Source organism: Schistocerca piceifrons, chromosome 4, assembly GCF_021461385.2.
Source record: "Schistocerca piceifrons isolate TAMUIC-IGC-003096 chromosome 4, iqSchPice1.1, whole genome shotgun sequence".
Lineage (NCBI taxonomy): Eukaryota > Metazoa > Arthropoda > Insecta > Orthoptera > Acrididae > Schistocerca > Schistocerca piceifrons.
The window spans coordinates 73,820,250-73,842,354 of record NC_060141.1 but is presented as its reverse complement, the minus strand read 5'-3'; the positions used below and the strand labels follow the sequence as shown (position 1 = coordinate 73,842,354).

General features: G+C 44.3%; 1 protein-coding gene across 1 annotated transcript in view; it reads right to left on the bottom strand.

Annotated features, from left to right (window-relative positions):
- The window catches only part of LOC124795425 (probable cytochrome P450 303a1), a 151,738-nt gene that overhangs the window by 33,649 nt on the left and 95,984 nt on the right, over window positions 1-22,105 (bottom strand). The window contains exons 6-7 of the mRNA XM_047259453.1: window positions 6,947-7,055; window positions 6,686-6,866 (exon numbers count right to left, since the gene is read on the bottom strand). Of these exons, the coding sequence (XP_047115409.1) occupies window positions 6,686-6,866; window positions 6,947-7,055 (290 nt within the window). The remainder of the gene's footprint in view (window positions 1-6,685; window positions 6,867-6,946; window positions 7,056-22,105) is intronic.

The window sequence follows — 22,105 nt, the reverse complement described above, 5'->3', positions numbered from 1 at the left end:
AACATGAAAATATGGTAACATTACAATACCAAATTGAGCATTTCTGTAAGGCTCAAGCACAAATTGTTTGGTACTTGAAGCAGTTGGTCCTAAAATCCAGCCTGGTAATCTTTATATATTCTCTCTTTTGTATTATTAATTAAATTAGCATTTTTTTGTAACTGACTGAAAACCATGAAATAATGCTTTACTGTGAGTGAGTGAGTGAGTGTGAGACTATAAATCGCCAGACATGAGCCAGGAGAGGAGGGTCAGACTGAGTACACGAGGGCACATACTATGTCAATAGTAATGGCATAAACCTATGTGAACATCATAACGTGTTGAGAACTATATTAATGTAATGATAATGTTGGATAAGCTGCTTAAGTAATGGACCTTCAACCCTACACTTGCATGCACCCAAGTAGTGAAAAATTATTTTGATAGAGCAGACATTACTATGGTCTATGTATTTTGAGACTGTGTTCGTGTTTAATAACTGGCATCAAGATTATGTATGTTGTAGGAATAAATTGGTCATAAATTACAATGCTATGTGTCTGTGTGTTGTAATTAATATCCCTACAGCTTCAAATTCCAATGCTTTTCCATGATTGTTAGTTTAGATTCACAGTTTGCTGTGACAATTGAAGGAGGAAGAAGCCTGATGCATTAAGGAACCCACAACAAAAACATTTCAACATTTTTAATGAATCCAGCAAATCTTACCTTAGAGGGAAAAAGGACAGGTTTACACTCGCACACACACACATATCCATCCACACATATACAGACACAAGCAGACATATTTTCTCTGCCACTTCTGAAAATCCTGATTATTTTCCAGGCCACTCTCAAGCAACCAACATGTCTCTACAATCTGCTGGTTTTTTTCAGTTATGAAAATTTATAATTAATTGCCTTCAAATATGTCTGCTTGTGTCTGTATATGTGTGGATGGATAAGTGTGTGTGTGCGAATGTATACCTGTCCTTTTTTCCCCCTAAGGTGTCTTTCCACTCCCGGGATTGGAATGACTCCTTACCCTCTCCCTTAAAACCCACATCCTTTCGTCTTTCCCTCTCCTTCCCTCTATCCTGACGAAGCAACTATTGCTTGCGAAAGCTTGAAATTTTGTGTGTGTGTTTGTGTGTTTTTTATTGTCTATCTACCAGTGCTTTCCCGTTTGGTATGTCATGGAATCTTTGTTTTTAATATATTTTTCCCATGTGGAATGATTCTATATACACTCCTGGAAATGGAAAAAAGAACACATTGACACCGGTGTGTCAGACCCACCATACTTGATCCGGACACTGCTAGAGGGCTGTACAAGCAATGATCACACGCACGGCACAGCGGACACACCAGGAACCGCGGTGTTGGCCGTCGAATGGCGCTAGCTGCGCAGCATTTGTGCACCGCCGCCGTCAGTGTCAGCCAGTTTGCCGTGGCATACGGAGCTCCATCGCAGTCTTTAACACTGGTAGCATGCCGCGACAGCGTGGACGTGAACCGTATGTGCAGCTGACGGACTTTGAGCGAGGGCGTATAGTGGGCATGCGGGAGGCCGGGTGGACGTACCGCCGAATTGCTCAACACGTGGGGCGTGAGGTCTCCACAGTACATCGATGTTGTCGCCAGTGGTCGGCGGAAGGTGCACGTGCCCGTCGACCTGGGACCGGACCGCAGCGATGCACGGATGCACGCCAAGACCGTAGGATCCTACGCAGTGCCGTAGGGGACCGCACCGCCACTTCCCAGCAAATTAGGGACACTGTTGCTCCTGGGGTATCGGCGAGGACCATTCGCAACCGTCTCCATGAAGCTGGGCTACGCTCCCGCACACCGTTAGGCCGTCTTCCGCTCACGCCCCAACATCGTGCAGCCCGCCTCCAGTGGTGTCGCGACAGGCGTGAATGGAGGGACGAATGGAGACGTGTCGTCTTCAGCGATGAGAGTCGCTTCTGCCTTGGTGCCAATGATGGTCGTATGCGTGTTTGGCGCCGTGCAGGTGAGCGCCACAATCAGGACTGCATACGACCGAGGCACACAGGGCCAACACCCGGCATCATGGTGTGGGGAGCGATCTCCTACACTGGACGTACACCACTGGTGATCGTCGAGGGGACACTGAATAGTGCACGGTACATCCAAACCGTCATCGAACCCATCGTTCTACCATTCCTAGACCGGCAAGGGAACTTGCTGTTCCAACAGGACAATGCACGTCCGCATGTATCCCGTGCCACTCAACGTGCTCTAGAAGGTGTAAGTAACTACCCTGGCCAGCAAGATCTCCGGATCTGTCCCCCATTGTGCATGTTTGGGACTGGATGAAGCGTCGTCTGACGCGGTCTGCACGTCCAGCACGAACGCTGGTCCAACTGAGGCGCCAGGTGGAAATGGCATGGCAAGCCGTTCCACAGGACTACGTCCAGCATCTCTACGATCGTCTCCATGGGAGAATAGCAGCCTGCATTGCTGTGAAAGGTGGATATACACTGTACTAGTGCCAACATTGTGCATGCTCTGTTGCCTGTGTCTATGTGCCTGTGGTTCTGTCAGTGTGATCATGTGATGTATCTGACCCCAGGAATGTGTCAATAAAGTTTCCCCTTCCTGGGACAATGAATTCACGGTGTTCTTATTTCAATTTCCAGGAGTGTATATAGTATATGTCTGCTTGTGTCTGTATATGTGTGGATGGATATGTGTGTGTGTGTGTGTGCGAGTGTATACCCTTCCTTTTTTTCCCCCTAAGGTAAGTCTTTCTGCTCCCGGGATTGGAATGACTCCTTACCCTCTCCCTTAAAACCCACATCCTTTCGTCTTTCCTTCTCCTTCCTTCTTTCCTGATGAGGCAACAGTTTGTTGCGAAAGCTTGAATTTTGTCTGTATGTTTGTGTTTGTTTGTGTGTCTGTCGACCTGCCAGCACTTTCATTTGGTAAGTCACATCATCTTTATAAGGAGTCATTCCAATCCCTGGAGTGGAAAGACTTACCTTAGGGGGGGAAAAGGACAGGTATACACTCGCACACACACACATATCCATCCACACATACACAGACACAAGCAGACATTTACAAATGTAAATGTCCTGTCCTTTTTTCCCCCTAAGGTAAGTCTTTCCACTCCTGGGATAGGAATGACTCCTTACCCTCTGCCTTAAAACCCACATCCTTTCGTCTTTCCCTCTCCTTCCCTCTTTCCTGATGAAGCAACCGTTGGTTGCAAAAGCTTGAATTTTGTGTGTATGTTTGTGTGTCTATCGACCTGCCAGCACTTTCGTTAGGTAAGTCACATCATCTTTGTTTTATATATATAAAAACAAAGATGAGGTGACTTACCGAACGAAAGCGCTGGCAGGTTGATAGACACACAAACATACACACAAAATTCAAGCTTTCGCAACAAACTGTTGCCTCATCAGGAAAGAGGGAAGGAGAGGGTAAGACGAAAGGAAGTGAGTTTTAAGGGAGAGGGTAAGGAGTCATTCCAATCCCAGGAGCAGAAAGACTTACCTTAGGGGGAGAAAAGGACGGGTATACACTCGCGCGCGCGCGCACACACACACATATCCATCCACACATATGCAAACACAAGCAGACATATTTAAAGACCTTTAAGGTATATATATATATATAAAAAATAGAGGGAAACATTCCTGCTTGTGTGTGTGTGTGTGTGTGTGTGTGTGTGTGTGTGTGCCCGTCCTTTTTTCCCCCTAAGGTAAGTCTTTCCGCTCCCGGGATTGGAATGACTCCTTACCCTCTCCCTTAAAACCCACATCCTTTCGTCTTTCCCTCTCCTTCCTTTTTTCCTGATGAGGCAACAGTTTGTTGCGAAAGCTTGAATTTTGTGTGTATGTTTGTGTTTGTTTGTGTGTCTGTCGACTTGCCAGCACTTTCATTTGGTAAGTCACATCATCTTTGTTTTTTTTTATATATATATATATATATATATATATATATATATATATATATATATATATATATATATATATATATATATATATATACTGCTCCCTGCTCCTCAATCATGTACAGATGAAGTTTCTGAATGTTCTGTTCAAGACAGCATTCCAGATTTTGTTTTCTCTGCCACTTCTGAAGATCCTGATTATTTTCCAGGCCACTCTCAAGCAACCAACATGTCTCTACCATCTGCTGATTTTTTTTCAGTTATGAAAATTTATAATTAATTGAAATGGATGTGTAGAATGCACATTTCAAAAGAAGTTCGACTTAAAGAATATGGTTATGTTGGCCTTTTTTTTTAAATTCTAAGTTGTCTCTTGATGCTCCAACTTTTCACAAACTGATGAATTTGTTTTAATTTTCTATAATTATTATTTATAATATTGTGAAAAATATAGATTGCTACTCACCACAAAGTGGAGATGTTGAGTTGCAGACAGGCACAACAAAATGCCTGCTGCACTAGTAAGCTTTCAGCCAAAAGGCCTTTTTCTGAATTAGGCACCTTACACACATTCATTCATTCAACTGCAACTCACACACACATGTGGGGAGGGCAGACTTGAGCTGAAAGCTTACTAGATTAGCAGGCTTTTTATTTTCCCTGTGCGCTGCACAACATCACTACATGGTGCGTAGAAATCCGTCCTTTTCGTAATACTGTCATTAGTCCATCCTAGATTTTCCGTTGTTTTATTATTATCATGATTATTATTTATTTATTTATTTTTAACCACAGAAGACATTATCAAGAAGCTCCTGGGACCTGTTGATGTCTTGAAGTTCTTTTCTCATTCAAAAGAGAAAATTAGTTTCACTGCTGATCTTAGTGAGTTCAGCCCTTACTAAAAAGTTACTGATTTTGCCTTGAACAAATTTTTGGTTGTTTTGTAATTTTCACTTGGTTAGATACTATAATTACACTCACTAAATTTCTTAATTGTTCAAACTGGTGTTTATATTTACCCCACAACATTGCTAATTGCTTTTATTCACGCAGAAAGTTCTGGAACAGAAACACAAGAAAAACCATAACTGTTGTTACTCAGCCCCCCCCCCCTTTAGCATGAAAAGAAATACATTTTTTTAATTATGTGCTATGAGTAATGAGGAAAGCAGATACTACAGGCTCAAAGAGGACTGCAAGACCCATAAACCAAGATAAGTTTTAGTAATATATGTCTCGTAATAGTGTTGGAGATAAAAGATTGAAATTTAACTTTAGAGTAATAAGGAACCTACGTACTGTAGCCTTGAAGAGGACTGCAAAAGCCATAAACCAAGGTAAATTTTAGTAATGTATGTTGCATAGTACTGATGGACATAAAATATTGAAATTTAAACTTTCTGTTCTCCTCATTTTACAGTACTTCAACCCCTGAATAGAAAAAATTAAATATTTGAAGGTAGGAGAAATGAAATAATTTTGTGGAAGTATTTTATGAAAAAATAATTAGCATATTACCACACAGTGGAAGACCTGTTATGGATTTCTGATTTATCCCTCCCCATTTTTATTGACTGGTAATATTAATATATATTTCACACTTTAGGAGAAATTGTATGTAAGTATGTAAACATAAGATCAGACTGTCAAATTGGCACAAGAGCCAGAACTACTACTAGCTCTTTTTCTTTCATTCAATGAATCTAATACACCAGCTTTTGATGGTTTACTATTGACCTCTGTGGTTTCTGTCGTTGTTGCTGTGAATTCATTTGATTTGGTGGCCAATGATTTCAGCCCACTTCATTTATGTCACTGATTTTAATTGATTTATGTTAATGATACTCTACATTGTTTATAAAATCACACATATAGTGAATGAATTCTTTAATACTGGTAAAAGTATAAGTATAGCTCTTGCCACAAGTTACTGTATTACCGGCATGCCAATAGGATGAGTGTTAAACCAAGAAATTATGAAGAGTACTAATTAATAGTTCAAAAATATACTTGCTCTAACTGACAATCAGCTGAAAAATTGTCATCGGTGTAACTGAATCAAGTCAGATGCTTTCATTTATATGTATTTAGTAATAATTTCTTCAAGTGAAGTTCAATCAGTGTATGAGTTCTATAAGAATTGTAGATATTGTTATTTAGTTTTTTAATCTGGCCCTCAAAACTGAATTTAACACAGTTTTCATGAGGACTATGAATGAAATGCTCATTGGTGCAAAAAACATTCAGACTGATGAAGTATATATTTTCAGTATATATATTACACTCTGCATATCCTGCTTGCTATCAGAATATACTCCTTGGAAACATACCAGTACTTTTGGTAAGAAGGAAGATATAAATGTTAAGGAAGGAGATAGAGGAAACTCACCATTCATAGAGAAATAGTGTGGTAACAGATGGTCAGAAAATCTAAAGTATATGTAGTTTGGGCACATCTTATTTCTCTCCTCCATTTGGGGCTTTAGTGAGATGGTGCAGCTTATTGCTCTTTTTCGTGCAGGAATCAATGAAGATCAAGAGAAAAATTTATGTACACATACATAGACTATAATATTTTTTAAGTTTGTATAGAAGAACAGTTGCTGTGTAAAATACAGAAGTTTACTGAAGCTGGTACTTCTAATTATGTAAAATATATAAGGAGACTTAATTATAAAAATTATATTGTCAAGTATTATGCCTGTGCTTTTTCCCTAAGTAATGGAATCATTACATAATTTCAACTTTAAAAATGCATTTGTAAAAGTAACTTACTTCGGTCTGTCACTGAGCCGTGGTAACCTGTCTCGTCCAACAACAGCATCTATTTCCTTTTGAGCCTTTCTTTGCACTTCAGGATAAAGCAGAAGATACAAAAAGCCAAATCCAAGGGACTTGCTGGTTGTTTCTGAGCCTGCCATGAACATATCCATGCAAATTGCCAGGAGCTGTGATTCTAGGAACCAAAGGAAAGTGTAAGTTTGAAAATAAGTAACAGAATGTATTAAGAATAGAATATGTAGTTTTTATCCTTACCTGAAAAACTTGTTTTTGAGTTATCTGACAGCAATGTCTTCAAATAGACATCCATGAAATCCCTGTCTTGGTCTGGCTTGAATGTGGCTTTATGTTTGTCAAGTTCAGCCTAAGGCAGATATTAATATTTTGGTATAATGTATATATAATATATATATTTAAATATGTAGTTAATCTCTTTTTCCACTCACAAATATCAACACTGAAAGGACTGCAAACAAGAAATGTTGGAAATCTGATGCGGGTTAGCATGAGATTAGCAATCAGTAGTAAACTGCAACAATTGCTTGAATGTGTGGCTGCATTCTCATGAAAACTAATGTAGGAGCAGAGGAGGATTAAGATTTTAATGTCTCACTGACACTAAATTCATTTAAAATGGTTTGAAGTATGGTGTGTAAACCAACATCCCCAAGAAAAAGTTGCATTATAATTCATCCTTTGCTGCCTATATAACCACAGTATATGAACTGAAAAATTCAATTTAGAACATTGTTAAACTTACAACCAGGCAGGTCAGTTATCATCTTCAAGGGAAACACCCCCAGTACTACCAATACAAAGTCATTCCCACACCTCTTCCACTTGAACCTTCTTTGTCACTATTGATGCAACCCACATACAAACAGCTATCAGCTCTTGCCATTAACTGTCCCAGCACTGACCTGATGGCCATCTACAAATTTCATTTATTGTTACACTAATCAGTTTCAGTGTTATGCATAATTTCTTATCTTGGAGTGCCAGCCCTACAAAGGAATCACGCTAAGAACTAGGATGTCCTCATCCTGTCCCAACCTTTTCATGGACTGGATGTAACAGGGTACCCTCAACTAGCAGAAGCCATGCCTCTGAACTGGTAAAGATTTATTGACAGTGCTCTTGTGGTTTGTATTCATGCTGCAGAACTACTTGAGTTACTGCAACAGCTTCAATTCATGTAGTCATTCTCCAGACCCAAACTCACCTTCCTCATGCTGAAATCCATCTCATGAGCACTTATATCCAAACCTCAGTCCACATCAAATCAAACAACAATACCTCCAGATGGGTGGCTGCCACTCCTTCCACATCAAATGCTCCCTGGCCTATAGCCTAGGAATCAGTAGTAAATTTATAGTATTTGCTCTAACAGTAAATCCCTAGTATTACTGTACTAGTAACCTCTCCCAGAATTTGCTCTCCTGGAACTGCCCCACTGACATTGCCCATAAACCAATTCTCACCCCTGCAGGTCCAGCGGTTAGAATAGGCCTGAGGTATTCCTGCCTGTCGTAAGAAGCAACTAAAAGGAGTCTCTCACATTTCGGCCTTTCTGTGATGGTCCCCTGCAGGGTTTGACCTTCATTCTTCAAAATTTTTCTGAAGAGCGAGCCATTTGGGGAAGGGCGCCTTACATGGTGCATCGTGCCTTGACATCTGTAGCCCGCTTTCTCATCATCGCATTGCAGTCCCACTCATTATCCATCTCTTGGGCGAGGACACCTTCCTGGGTGTGTTTTCCACCATGCAGTATGCAGTGTCACTTTCTGCGCCAATGATGATCATAGACTTATTTACACTGTTGGTTGTAGCCCCCTGACAACACAGGGATCGCTCTGCCAATGCCTGCGTCGTTAACTCCCCACATATGCCAAGGAGTAGATGCATGTCACCCTGGGGCATTGGGACTCCCAGCAATGGCCATCCTGCCAGGTGGCCTTTGCTGCGGCTGGGTGGCGCCCGTGGGGAGGGACCCTGGTCGGAGTGGGTGGCATCAGGGCAGATGACGCGCAATGAGGCATACCACGTCATCACTTGCTGGAGATCAAACACCAGCAGTCTCCAAGCGTTCTAAGTCTCAGTACAATGCAAGGAAGTATGACCCTAAATCATTCCCCTCTCTGGCCACACCATGGGGGAGATGCCAGGCTAAGGATGGCAGCGAACCTTATTCACCCCAGTACCTCGTATGTACGGGAACTGATGGGGACTCCTTTGTTTCAATGAAGCCACAGTTTTTTGTAGACCATTTAGAGGACAAGTTCGGGGAGGTGGAGGGCTTGTCCGAAATGCCGTCAGGGTCAGTCTTGATAAAAACAGCATCCCCTGCCAAATCACGGGCATTACTCGCTTGTGACAAGCTGGGGGATGTTTCTATTACCGTCATGTCCCATGAGAGCTTAAATATGGTCCAGGGTATTATATTCCACAGCGACCTTCTTTCGCAGTCTGACGACAAGCTGTGCGCCAACTTAGAGCGATGAGGCGTTTATTTTGTCCGGCGCGTCCATCGGGGTCCGAGGGATAATCAGGTTGCCACCAGTGCCTTCATCTTGGCCTTTGAGGGTGAAATATTGCCTGAGAGCATCAAGGTGATGGTCTACCACTGTGATGTAAAGCCATATATCCCTCAACCTACGTGGTGCTTTAAGTGCTGGAAGTTTGGCCATATGTCTTCTTGCTGTACTTCCAGCGTCACATGTCAAGATTGTGGACATCCATCACATCCCAATACTCCATGTGGCCCATCTCCCATCTGTGTCAACTGCGGAGAGCATCATTCCCCTTGCTTGCCAGACTGCAGGATTTTATAGCTTGAAAGGAAAATCATGGAGTACAAGACCCTGGGCCGACTGACCCACACTGAGGCTAAGAGGAAATGTGAGCGTCTACATACTGTGGCTATGACCTCCTCTTATGCCGCCGCCACAAGAACAGTTGTAGCTCCATCAGCTCCATGAATTCCCGTCAGCTCTCCGAGTCGGAAGACTACATCTTCCCCCTTGATGATGAGGGCCATCCCTCCCTGTTGCCCCCACAACCATCAGGGACACCAGTCCCCACTTCTCAGCCGGGGATGCATAAATCTTCTTCGGCACCTCTCGCTGGGAAGGGGTCCCTTGGGTCACTCCCTTCCCAGATTTCTGCTATTGGGAAAGATGACTCCCACCAGTGGCTGAAGTCCCCAAAAGTATCTGGTTGTAGGACTTCACAATCCTGGAGACTGAATCAGCAAGAGAAACCCAAGGAGCAGCGAAAGAAATCCAAAAAGAAGACCCCTAAGACCAAGGGACTCGTGGTGGCACCTACGCCACCCCCATCTACAAGCTTTGCTTTCTGAGGATGAAGTGGAGATTCTGGGGTCTGCTGAGGATCTAGATCTCGCCAAACCCTCAGACACTATGAATACAGACTGCTCAGGAAATAAATCATTGGCAGCAGGTAACCCTGAGGTGTAAACTGCCTCATTTAATGTACCATGCCTTCCCAGTCTCATGATCACGTCATCCTCTAGTGGAATTGCGGCAGTTTTTTTCCACCACCCTGCTGAGCTACAGCAACTGTTAAGCTTTACACCTGCTTTCTGCATTTCCCTCCAGGAAACCTGGTTCCCGGCAATGCAGAACCCTGCCCTCCGCAGCTATAAGGGATATTACTGGAACCGTAGCGACTATAATCGAGTATCAGGTGGAGTTTGCGTCAATGTCCTGAACTTAGTATGCTGTGAACCTGTGCCCTTTCAAACCCCTCTTGAAGCTGTGGCTCTCAGGATAAGGACAACGCAGGAAATAACTGTCTGCAACGTATGTCTTCCTCCAAAAGGTGCAGTACCCCTGAACGCATTGGCTGCACTGATTGATCAACTCCCTAAACCTTCCCTACTTTTGGGACATTTTAATGCTCATAACCCCTTATGGGGTGGCACAATCCTTACTGGCCGAGGCAGAGATGTCGAAAACTTACTGTCACACCTCGACCCCGACCTCTTATATACAGGTGCCCCCACACATTTCAGTGTGGCACATGACACACATTTGGCCATTGATCTCTCGGTTTGCAGTCCTGGTCTTCTCCCATCTATTCACTGGAGAGCACATGACGACCTGTGGGGTAGTGACCTCTTCCCCACCTTCCTATCACAGCCCCGGCGTCAGGCCCATGGACGCCTGCCCTGATGGGCTGTAAACAAGGTGGACTGGGAAACTTTCACCTCTGCTGTCACCATTGAATCTCCCCCACATGGTAACTTCAATGTGATGGTTGAGCAGGTGACTACAACTATCGTTTCTGCTGTGGAAAACGTGCTCCCTTGCTCTTTAGGGTGACCCCCCCCCCCAGCAAAAGACAGTCCCTTGGTGGTTGCCGGAAGTTGCTGAAACAATTAAGGAGCATCGGCGAGCTCTACAGCAGCATAAGCGGCACCCTTCCCTGGAGCACCTCATAGCCTTTACACAGCTCTGTGTCCGCATTTTCCATCTTATCAAACGACGGAAGCAGGAGTGTTGGGAGAGATACGTCTCAACTATTGGGTGCCATATGTCACCTTCCCAAGTTTGAGCAAAGATCAAACATGTTTGTAGGTACTGGACCCCAATAGGTGTTCCCAGTGTTAATATAAATGGTGTGTTACCTACCAACACAAACGCGATTGCCGAGCACTTTGCTGAGCACCATGCTCGAGCCTCTGGGTCGGAGAGTTACCCCCCACCCTTTCTCACTCTCAGATGGCGGCTGGAAGGGAAAGTGATTTCATTCACTACATGCCACAGTGAATCCTATATCACCCCATTTACAGAGTGGGAGCTCCTCGGTGCCCTTGCACATTGCCCCAACACAGCTCCTGGGCCAGATCGGATCAACAGTCAGAAGATTAAACATCTCTCATCTGGCTACAAGCGACATCCCCTCGTCATCTTCAACCGGGTCTGGTGTGATGGCATCTTTCCATCACAATGGCGGGAGAGCACTGTCATTCCAGTACTCAAACTGGTAAAAATCCACTTGATATGGATAGCTATTGGCCCATCAGCCTCGCCAACATTCTTTGTAAGCTGCTGGAATGTATGGTGTGTCATCTGTTGGGTTGGGTCCTGGAGTCACGGGGGCTACTGGCTCCATGTCAGGGCAGCTTCTGCCAGAGTCATTGTACCACTGATAATCTCGTGTCCTAGAGTCTGCCATCTCCAGAGCCTTTTCTAGATGCCAACATCTGGTTATATGAGCGGGGTCTCCGAGGCCCGCTCCCTATTTTTATCCAAAATTTGCTGTGCTTTATACTGTCCATGTCCAAGTTGATACCTCCCATAGTTCCATCCATATCCAGGAGAATGGAGTCCCGCAGGGCTCCGTATTGAGTGTTTCTCTATTTTTAGTGGCCATTAACAGTCTAGCGGCAGCTGTAGGGCCATCCGTCTCGTCTTCTATGTATGTGGATGACTTCTGCATTTCTTACTGCTCCTCCAGTACCGGTGTTGCTGAGTGGTGCTTACAGGGAGCCATTCACAAGGTGGAGTCATGGGCTCTAGCCCACGGCTTCCAGTTTTCAGCCGCGAAGTCGTGTGTCATGCACTTGTGTCGGCATCGTACCATTCACCGGGATCCAGAACTTTACCTTAATGACAATCCACTCACTGCAGTGGAGGCATATCGATTCTTAGGACTGGTTTTCAACACCCGATTGATTTGGCTTCCTCACCTTTGTCAGCTTAAGCAGGAGTGCTGGCAGCACCTCAATGCCCTCCACTGCCTGAGCAACACCAACTTCGGTGCAGATCGCTTTACACTGCTGCAGCTCTACAGAGCCCTTGTTCATTCCTGCTTTATTTATGGGAGTGTGGTTTATGGTTTGGTGGCACCTTCAGCATTGTGTTTACTCGACCCAGTGCAGCACTGTGGCATTTGCTTAGCGACAGGTTCTTTTAGAACAAGTGCAGTGACCAGTGTCCTGGTGGAGGCCAGAGGCCCTCCATTGAAGGTTAGGCGTGCAAAACTGCTCACCATTTACGTTGCACACATTCGTAGTTCTCCAGTGCATCCAAATTACCGTCTCCTTTTCCCACCCACGGCAGCCCATCTCCCCCATCGGTGGCCCAGATCAGGGCTAACAATTGCAGTTCATGTGCGATCCCTTCTGTCTGAATTGGAGTCCTTCCCTTTACCATCTATACTTGAGTTCCATTCACGTACACCTCCATGGTGTACACCTAGGCCACAGCTTTGCCTGGACTTTTCACATGGCCCTATGGACTCAGTTAACCCTGCGACTCTCCGCTGTCACTTCCTCTCGATTCTCGACATGTAGTGGTTTATACTGATGGCTCAATGGCCGATGGTCACGCTGGCTTTGCCTATGTTCATGGAGGACATATAGAACAGCACTCGTTGCTTGATGGCTGCAGTGTTTTCACTGCAGAGCTGGCGGCCATATTTCATACTCTTGAGCACATATGCTCATGCCCAGGCAAGTCATTTCTCTTGTGTACTGACTCTTTGAGCAGCCTAAAAGCTATCGATCAGTGCTACACTCATCATCCAGGAGTCCATCTATGCCCTGGAATGATCCAGTCATTCAGTGGTGTTTGCCTGGACCCCAGATCATGTCGGAATCCCAGGCAACAAACTTGCTGACAGGCTGGCCAAGCAGGCTACACGGAAACCACCTCTGGAGATGTGCATCTCTGAACCTGATGTGCATTCTGACTTACGTTGCAGGGTTTTCCGGATGTCGGAGAAGGAATGGCATAACAGTATGCACAACATACTGCGTGTCATTAAGGACACTACGATTGTGTTGACATCTTCCATGCGGGCCTCTCACAGGGAATCAATTGTCTTCTGATGGCTTTGCATTGGCCATGCTTGGGTGACCCACGGTTACCTCCTGTGCCATGAAGATCCTCCTCAGTGTTGGTGCGGTGCCTGTTTGACAGTGGCCCATCTTCTGTCCCACTTCGACAGCCCAGGGATGGAATCTTGGGTTACCGGATTCGTTGCTACTATTACGGTATATTGATAATTTTTACTTATGGACCATCTGACAGCAACTGAATAGAACACAATTTTAGTGCCATACGTGTTTCGCCTTTATTTTCTGCAAGGCATCATCAGTGGCCTGGAATATGTACATATGTTAGCTATTTAATTTACATTTTTGTCACAGTGCCTATAGGTTATAAACAGTTTCGGTGGTTGGTATTTCCTATTAAGTAGTGGTGTTTTGAACTGTACTTACAGGTTGCGTGGACAATTTCTTATATATTACACTCCTGTTGCATTTTTGGTGTTGTTCTTCTTCTTGTGAATGCCAATTTGCAGTTTTTTCCCCGCATTCCACAGCACTATGAACTGAACGCTTGTTTCAATGCAATGTTTTGGTTTCTGTTGCTGACTGTCAAATGTTTTTGCCAAAGATCGAATGTTATTGCCAAACTTTCGAGTGTAATCGTTGAAGTATCTGTGATCTGTTCGTGTATACATTTGTGTGTGCGTTTGTGTATGTTTGTGTGTGTGTGTGTGTGTGTGTGTGTGTGTGTGTGTGTGTGTGTGTGTGTGTGTGTATTGGTGTGATATAATTTTTTGTGCTGTGTGTGTGTGTTATGGTGTGCTTTTTATTTTATTTTATTTATTTTCTTAATTTATTTATTTTTTTTTTTTTTTTTTTTTTTTTTTTGCTCTGCTTATGTGTGTGTGTGTGTGTGTGTGTGTGTGTGTGTGTATTTTGGTGTGGTAACTGCTACTAATTTATCTGACAAAGCCTCACTGGCTGATTTACTTTTATGTTTTCTTCATGAGGGTGGGTTTTATCATTTGATCTAAGTTTTAGCGCATGTCCTTTGTCTTTTTGTGTCCTCCCCCCTAGTGCTTTTAGGGTGAAGGTTTCAATGTGTAGCAGAGTGGCTGGCTTCTCCATTTTATTCTCATGGTCAGCCAGCCATGGTCATCTGCTTTGTTGTTTTACTCTCTTCATCCCGTTTCTTGTGTTTCTGTGGTTTTCTTGTCCCTCTTTTGTCCATTTACACATTTGTTGCCCTTCATCATTCTCGTTATTTTTCCTTTCATTCTGTTTTGTGTTGTCAGTCTTGTTTGTTTTATTCTCACACTTGTGGCATTGCTTTATTGGAACAAGGGACTGATGACCTCATAGTTTGGTCCCTTCCCCTCTTTTAATCCAACCAACCAATCAACCATAAACAAATTCTCAAACGGTTTCCTCATAGATTCTTCCAACCCAATAACATAAAAAAAAATTCTGAAGCATCCAGTACCACTCACTCAGGCCTTACATGCAACAATAGATTACTCCAACATGGCTCTGACTCTCTTGACTTAAGACTTCAACTGACAATATATCTTCCCCATATCATCTTCACAGCCTGGTCTCTTGTCATTCTCCTAATCTCCACAACATCTCTGTCAAACAGTATGACATTGCCACATAGCAGTCCATACTCCAAATTCCTGCAAAATGTGGTCTGTGTGAGGATCACCCTGTGGCTAAACATGCCTTGGTGCACGGCCAGCACATCTTGGCATAGTGTTACACCGTCCGGGTTATCTGGATACTTCCCACTAACACCAACCTGTCAGAACTCCGGAGATGGAAACTTGCCCTTCAGTATATCCTCTCTTCTCGTTATCCGCCAGGTCTCAATCTCCGCTAATTTCAATTTGCCGCCACTCATACCTCACCTGTCTTTCAACAACATCTTTGCCTCTGTACTTCCACCTCGACTGACATCTCTGCCCAAACTCTTTGCCTTTACAAATGTCTGCTTGTGTCTGTGTATGTGCGGATGGATATGTGTGTGTGTGTGCGCGAGTGTATACCTGTCCTTTTTTCCCCCTAAGGTAAGTCTTTCCGCTCCCGGGATTGGAATGACTCCTTACCCTCTCCCTTAAAACCCACATCCTTTCGTCTTTCCCTCTCCTTCCCTCTTTCCTGATGAAGCAACCGTTTGTTGTGAAAGCTTGAATTTTGTGTGTATGTTTGTGTTTGTTTGTGTGTCTATCGACCTGCCAGCACTTTCGTTTGGTAAGTCACATCATCTTTGTTTTTAGATATATTTTTCCCACGTGGAATGTTTCCCTCTATTATATTGATATCATTAATTTGAACCCAACAATTACGTTTGTTATTGTCACTGTTGCATTTCGAAATCTTTCCTGTCATTTTATTTCCTCTTCTGTTTTTGCAAGTAGTTTCACTTTGTATTCACCTTCTCCTCTTTACCGAATCTACCATACAATTTTATCCCGCCTATATATACTCAATAATACGTAGCCCACTTCCAAACGATAACCAAAAAATATTTTTCCGCTTTCAACACTACCGCTGCTATAAAATCCACCGTTTCCAGTTCACAAACAGTTCCTTTCAGCTATTAAACAGCCATTTCGGCTAGTTCTATTAACTTTCGGTTTTTTTCCATTTCCGTTTTTCCCACATCACTGATCTTTTTTAGGCGCTTCCCACAGCTTTTAACGTCTTTATTTCTTCGTCAGACAATTGTTAGCCTCATTTTCACAATCTGCCACCACAAAACCACTCCTTTTAATACATTTACACGCACTTTTTTCGAAATTTTCCCGAATTGCTCCACCTTTTAACGTGTTTTGGCGGCAACACAACCACCTAACCTTTGTGCACATCGTTGTCTACCAACCCAAGTTCACCACAGGATCAACATAGCCCAGCTATAACCAACACTTTTTCGCCTTTTTTCACACTAGATCTCCAGTTGCTTTCTAGTTCACCTTTATCTCTCCCCATATATTTTTATTTTCATTTTCATTTCAGCCTCATGTTACACTTTCCACCTTCTAATACCATGTCACCCTCACAACATCCCCACAACGACCCCATTAAGTTTTATTTACATTCCCTCCGCAAACAGGCCTTCGCCCTAGCCAGATTACACTCCCATATTTTATTTTCTCAGGCTTGTCTGACATTTGGCATTACCCCCAAAGACCTCACACTTTAAGTTCCCATCTCTGGCTGTAACCCTTCTGTCCATCAGTCCCTATACCAGCTCTAAACTGAACAATCCATTGCCCTCACCCACCTAATCCTTCACCTACACATCAACTCAGCCAATGAACACACCCGTCAACTCCTATCCTTAATAAAAGTCCTCAATCTTTCCTCTCCCACATCCACACTGGCTGTTCAGAGCATCCTCCTACAGGCCAACCGCAAATTAGAGCAGCATGCCACCCTCCACCTCAAAAAGACTATCCACTATCCTGGTTTCCCACCTCCGGAAAGGCAACTCACTCACCCTTCACAACCTTTCCAGCAAACCTCAACCTCCTCTCATTGCACACAGACCCAGTCTCTCGCATCTACTCAGTCTCCCACTTCCAGCTCCACTCCCCCCAAAACCTCAAAATTCCAATCTGGAACCACAACACCCTAATTCAGTAGCTAACCTTTCCTCCAAACCTCTCTCCCAATCCGAAACCTCTGTCCTATCCAAAGGCCTCACCTTCAGCCCCACTCCCAGACTCAACCAAACAGCCCTTGTCAAAGATTTACTGTCCTACACCCGTACTCTCTGCTGGAAATATCACTTTGCCACGAAGAAAAATGATCCTAATCCTACTCATAATGATCCAACTCCCCAAGACACTATCCAAATTGAACCCTACCTGGAACAGTTCCGTCCTCCGTCACAGTGGGACCCACCTCCTCTTCCTCAAAATCACCCTCTCCAAACTTTCCAGGAATTTCTGACTTCCAGCCTTGCCTCTCAGTCCTTCTTAAAAAACCTTAATCCTACTCCTAACATCATCACTGCTGAAGCCCGGGCTATCCGTGATCTGAAGGCTGACCGATCCATCGTCATTCTTCCGGCGGACAAGGGTTCCATGACCGTGGTACTTGATCGTCTGGAGTATGTGGCTGAGGGACTGCGTCAGCCTTCAGACAACACTACATACAAAGTTTGCCAAGGTAATCCCATTCCTGATGTCCAGGCAGAGCTTCAAGAAATCCTCAGAACCTTAGGCCCCCTACAAAACCTTTCACCTGACTCCATCAACCTCCTGACCCCACCAACACCCCGCACCCCTACCTTCTACCTTCTTCCTAAAATTCACAAACCCAATCATCCCGGCCGTCCCATTGTAGCTGGTTACCAAGCCGCCACAGAACGTATCTCTGCCTACGTAGATCAACACCTTCAACCCATTACATGCAGTCTCCCATCCTTCATCGAAGACACCAACCACTTTCTCAAACGCCTGGAATCCTTACCCAGTCTGTTACCCCCGGACACCATCCTTGTAACCATTGATGCCACTTCCTTATACACAAATATTCCGCACGTCCAGGGCCTCGCTGCGATGGAGCACTTCCTTTCACGCCGATCACCTGCCACCCTACCTAAAACCTCTTTCCTCATTACCCTAGCCAGCTTCATCCTGACCCACAACTTCTTCACTTTTGAAGGCCAGACATACCAACAATTAAAGGGAACAGCCATGGGTACCAGGATGGCCCCCTCGTACGCCAACCCATTCATGGGTCACTTAGAGGAAGCCTTCTTGGTTACCCAGGCCTGCCAACCCAAAGTTTGGTACAGATTTATTGATGACATCTTCATTATCTGGACTCACAGTGAAGAACTCCAGAATTTCCTCTCCAACCTCAACTCCTTTGGTTCCATCAGATTCACCTGGTCCTACTCCAAATCCCATGCCACTTTCCTTGATGTTGACCTCCACCTGTCCAATGGCCAGCTTCACACGTCCGTCCACATCAAACCCACCAACAAGCAACAGTACCTCCACTACGACAGCTGCCACCCATTCCACATCAAAACGGTCCCTTCCCTACAGCCTAGGTCTTCGTGGCAAATGAATCTGCTCCAGTCCGGAATCCCTGAACCATTACACCAACAACCTGAAAACAGCTTTCGCATCCCGCAACTACCCTCCCAACCTGGTACAGAAGCAAATAACCAGAGCCACTTCCTCATCTCCTCAAACCCTGAACCTCCCACAGAAGAACCCCAAAAGTGCCCCACTTGTGACAGGATACTTTCCGGGACTGGATCGGACTTTGAAGGTGGCTCTCCAGCAGGGTTACGACTTCCTCAAATCCTGCCCTGAGATGAGATCCATCCTTCATGAAATCCTCCCCACTCCACCAAGAGTGTCTTTTCGCCGTCCACCTAACCTTTGTAACCTCTTAGTTCATCCCCATGAAATCCCCAAACCACCTTCCCTACCCTCTGGCTCCTACCCCTGTAACCGCCCCCGGTGTAAAACCTGTCCCATGCACCCTCCCACCACCACCTACTCCAGTCCTGTAACCCAGAAGGTGTACACGATCAAAGGCAGAGCCACGTGTGAAACCACCCACGTGATTTACCAACTGACCTGCCTACACTGTGAAGCTTTCTATGTGGGAATGACCAGCAACAAACTGTCCATTCGCATGAATGGACACAGGCAGACAGTGTTTGTTGGTAATGAGGATCACCCTGTGGCTAAACATGCCTTGGTGCACAGCCAGCACATCTTGGCACAGTGTTACACCGTCCGGGTTATCTGGATACTTCCCACTAACACCAACCTGTCAGAACTCCGGAGATGGGAACTTGCTCTTCAGTATATCCTCTCTTCTCGTTATCCGCCAGGTCTCAATCTCCGCTAATTTCAATTTGCCACTGCTCATACCTCACCTGTCTTTCAACATCATCTTTGCCTCTGTACTTCTGCCTCGACTGACATCTCTGCCCAAACTCTTTGCCTTTACAAATGTCTGCTTGTGTCTGTGTATGTGTGGATGGATATGTGTGTGTGTGCGAGTGTATACCTGTCCTTTTTTTCCCCCTAAGGTAAGTTTGTGTTTGTTTGTGTGTCTATCAACCTGCCAGTGCTTTTGTTTGGTAAGTCTCATCATATATTTTCCTCTCATCTAGGTACAATTTGTGCCTTGCTTTTTTATGCTCTATGATGAGGTTTGGTTTATCTCTTAATATAGTCTCAAATTTTTGAAAGAATTTTAAGATTTTTTTTCCCTTTATATCAGATTTTTATGACAGATTGTTATGATGGAAGTCTGCAGTTGCATCAGATATTCTTTCACTGTACTCATATAACATCTTATAATGACTTACAGTCTATGAAAACCCACAGCGATACAAAAATAATCTCCACATAAACATTTCATCCTCATCTAAGTTACACAGTGCAGTACTGGATTCTCTCTCAAAAGTTTCTAAAATGTTGCACATGGACTCAGCTAGAGTCTAATGTGTCCCAAATAATATGAAATTACATCAAAATCATACCTCATTAACAATTATTACTGTAAATTGGACCTAAATTTTAAAATGCAAAACAAGTTTGGTACAAAGGTTTTGCAAAAACCTATAAACATTTTTAATATGCACACATAAGTGCATATCAGAGGTTGCATCATATTTCTGTTCCACTTTCTGATAGCGTGTAGGCTGATTGTCAGTAAATCTCTTTATAGGCTTTAATTTTTCTAATTTTAACATCATGATCATTTTTATGGAATACATGTGGTTTCTATTTGGAAAGCTTCATTCATTAGTTATGTTCTGAATTACATTGGCACTTACATTTACTGTTCTAAGTAAACTTGACCTTACGTGTGGTCACGGAAAACCGTATTCCACCTGTCAAGATACTACAGTAACTTTCAGCCTACAGAGGCATATAATAAATCATTAAAAGAGCACAAAGATGGATCAAACAGTTGTGGAAAACAAAATGACAGAATAGGATTGAAGGTAGTGTTTTGTTGCTTTCTCTTTGGTGTGGATGAAAATGCTTTTACGAGGGCAGTTCAATAAGTAATGCAACACATTTTTTTCTCGGCCAATTTTGGTTGAAAAAACCGGAAATTTCTTGTGGAATATTTTCAAACATTCCCGCTTCGTGTCGTATAGGTTCATTGACTTCCGACAGGTGGCAGCGCTGTACGGAGCTGTTAAAATGGCGTCTGTAACGGATGTGCGTTGCAAACAACGGGCAGTGATCGAGTTTCTTTTGGAGGAAAACCAGGGCATCTCAGATATTCATTGGCGCTTGCAGAATGTCTACGGTGATCTGGCAGTGGACAAAAGCACGGTGAGTCGTTGGGCAAAGCGTGTGTCATCATCGCCGCAAGGTCAAGCAAGACTGTCTGATCTCCCGCGTGCGGGCCGGCCGTGCACAGCTGTGACTCCCGCAATGGCGGAGCGTGTGAACACACTCGTTCGAGATGATCGACGGATCACCATCAAACAACTCAGTGCTCAACTTGACATCTCTGTTGGTAGTGCTGTCACAATTGTTCACCAGTTGGGATATTCAAAGGTTTGTTCCCGCTGGGTCCCTCGTTGTCTAACCGAACACCATAAAGAGCAAAGGAGAACCATCTGTGCGGAATTGCTTGCTCGTCATGTGGCTGAGGGTGACAATTTCTTGTCAAAGATTGTTACAGGTGATGAAACATGGGTTCATCACTTCGAACCTGAAACAAAACAGCAATCAATGGAGTGGCGCCACACCCACTGCCCTACCAAGAAAAAGTTTAAAGCCATACCCTCAGCCGGTAAAGTCATGGTTACAGTCTTCTGGGACGCTGAAGGGGTTATTCTGTTCGATGTCCTTCCCCATGGTCAAACGATCAACTCTGAAGTGTATTGTGCTACTCTTCAGAAATTGAAGAAACGACTTCAGCGTGTTTGTAGGCACAAAAATCTGAACGAACTTCTCCTTCTTCATGACAACGCAAGACCTCACACAAGTCTTCGCACCCGAGAGGAGCTCACAAAACTTCAGTGGACTGTTCTTCCTCATGCACCCTACAGCCCCGATCTCGCACCGTCGGATTTCCATATGTTTGGCCCAATGAAGGACGCAATCCGTGGGAGGCACTATGCGGATGATGAAGAAGGTATTGATGCAGTACGACGTTGGCTCCGACATCGACCAGTGAAATGGTACCGTGCAGGCATACAGGTGTTTATGTCTACTGCTACACCATCCCCCTCAGGGAAAGCAGAGCATCATCCACAAATTTCACCAGAAGCATCATCCATGAATCATGTTCTGAAGTGCACGCACTGATCAGAATGGATTTGATATTCTGGTTGAGCCTCTGCTTCCAGTGGAGGTGGTTGTACCCAAGGCAAAGGCTGTGGCTGGTTGCACTGTGCATGCATTTGTGGCAGTTCTGGCAACAGAAAGGCTTGCTTAAGCCTGTCAATGGATTTACCATTAATTGAAATGTCTGTTGATTTTTCACTTATGCCAATGGTATGAGGGCCCATGTACAGAGGTGTCAGTGCCGATGTCACTCCATATCAGTATAACATCACATGCAGGCATGTCTCTAACTCACAGAGCAGAAAGGTTTGTGAGGTTCCACGC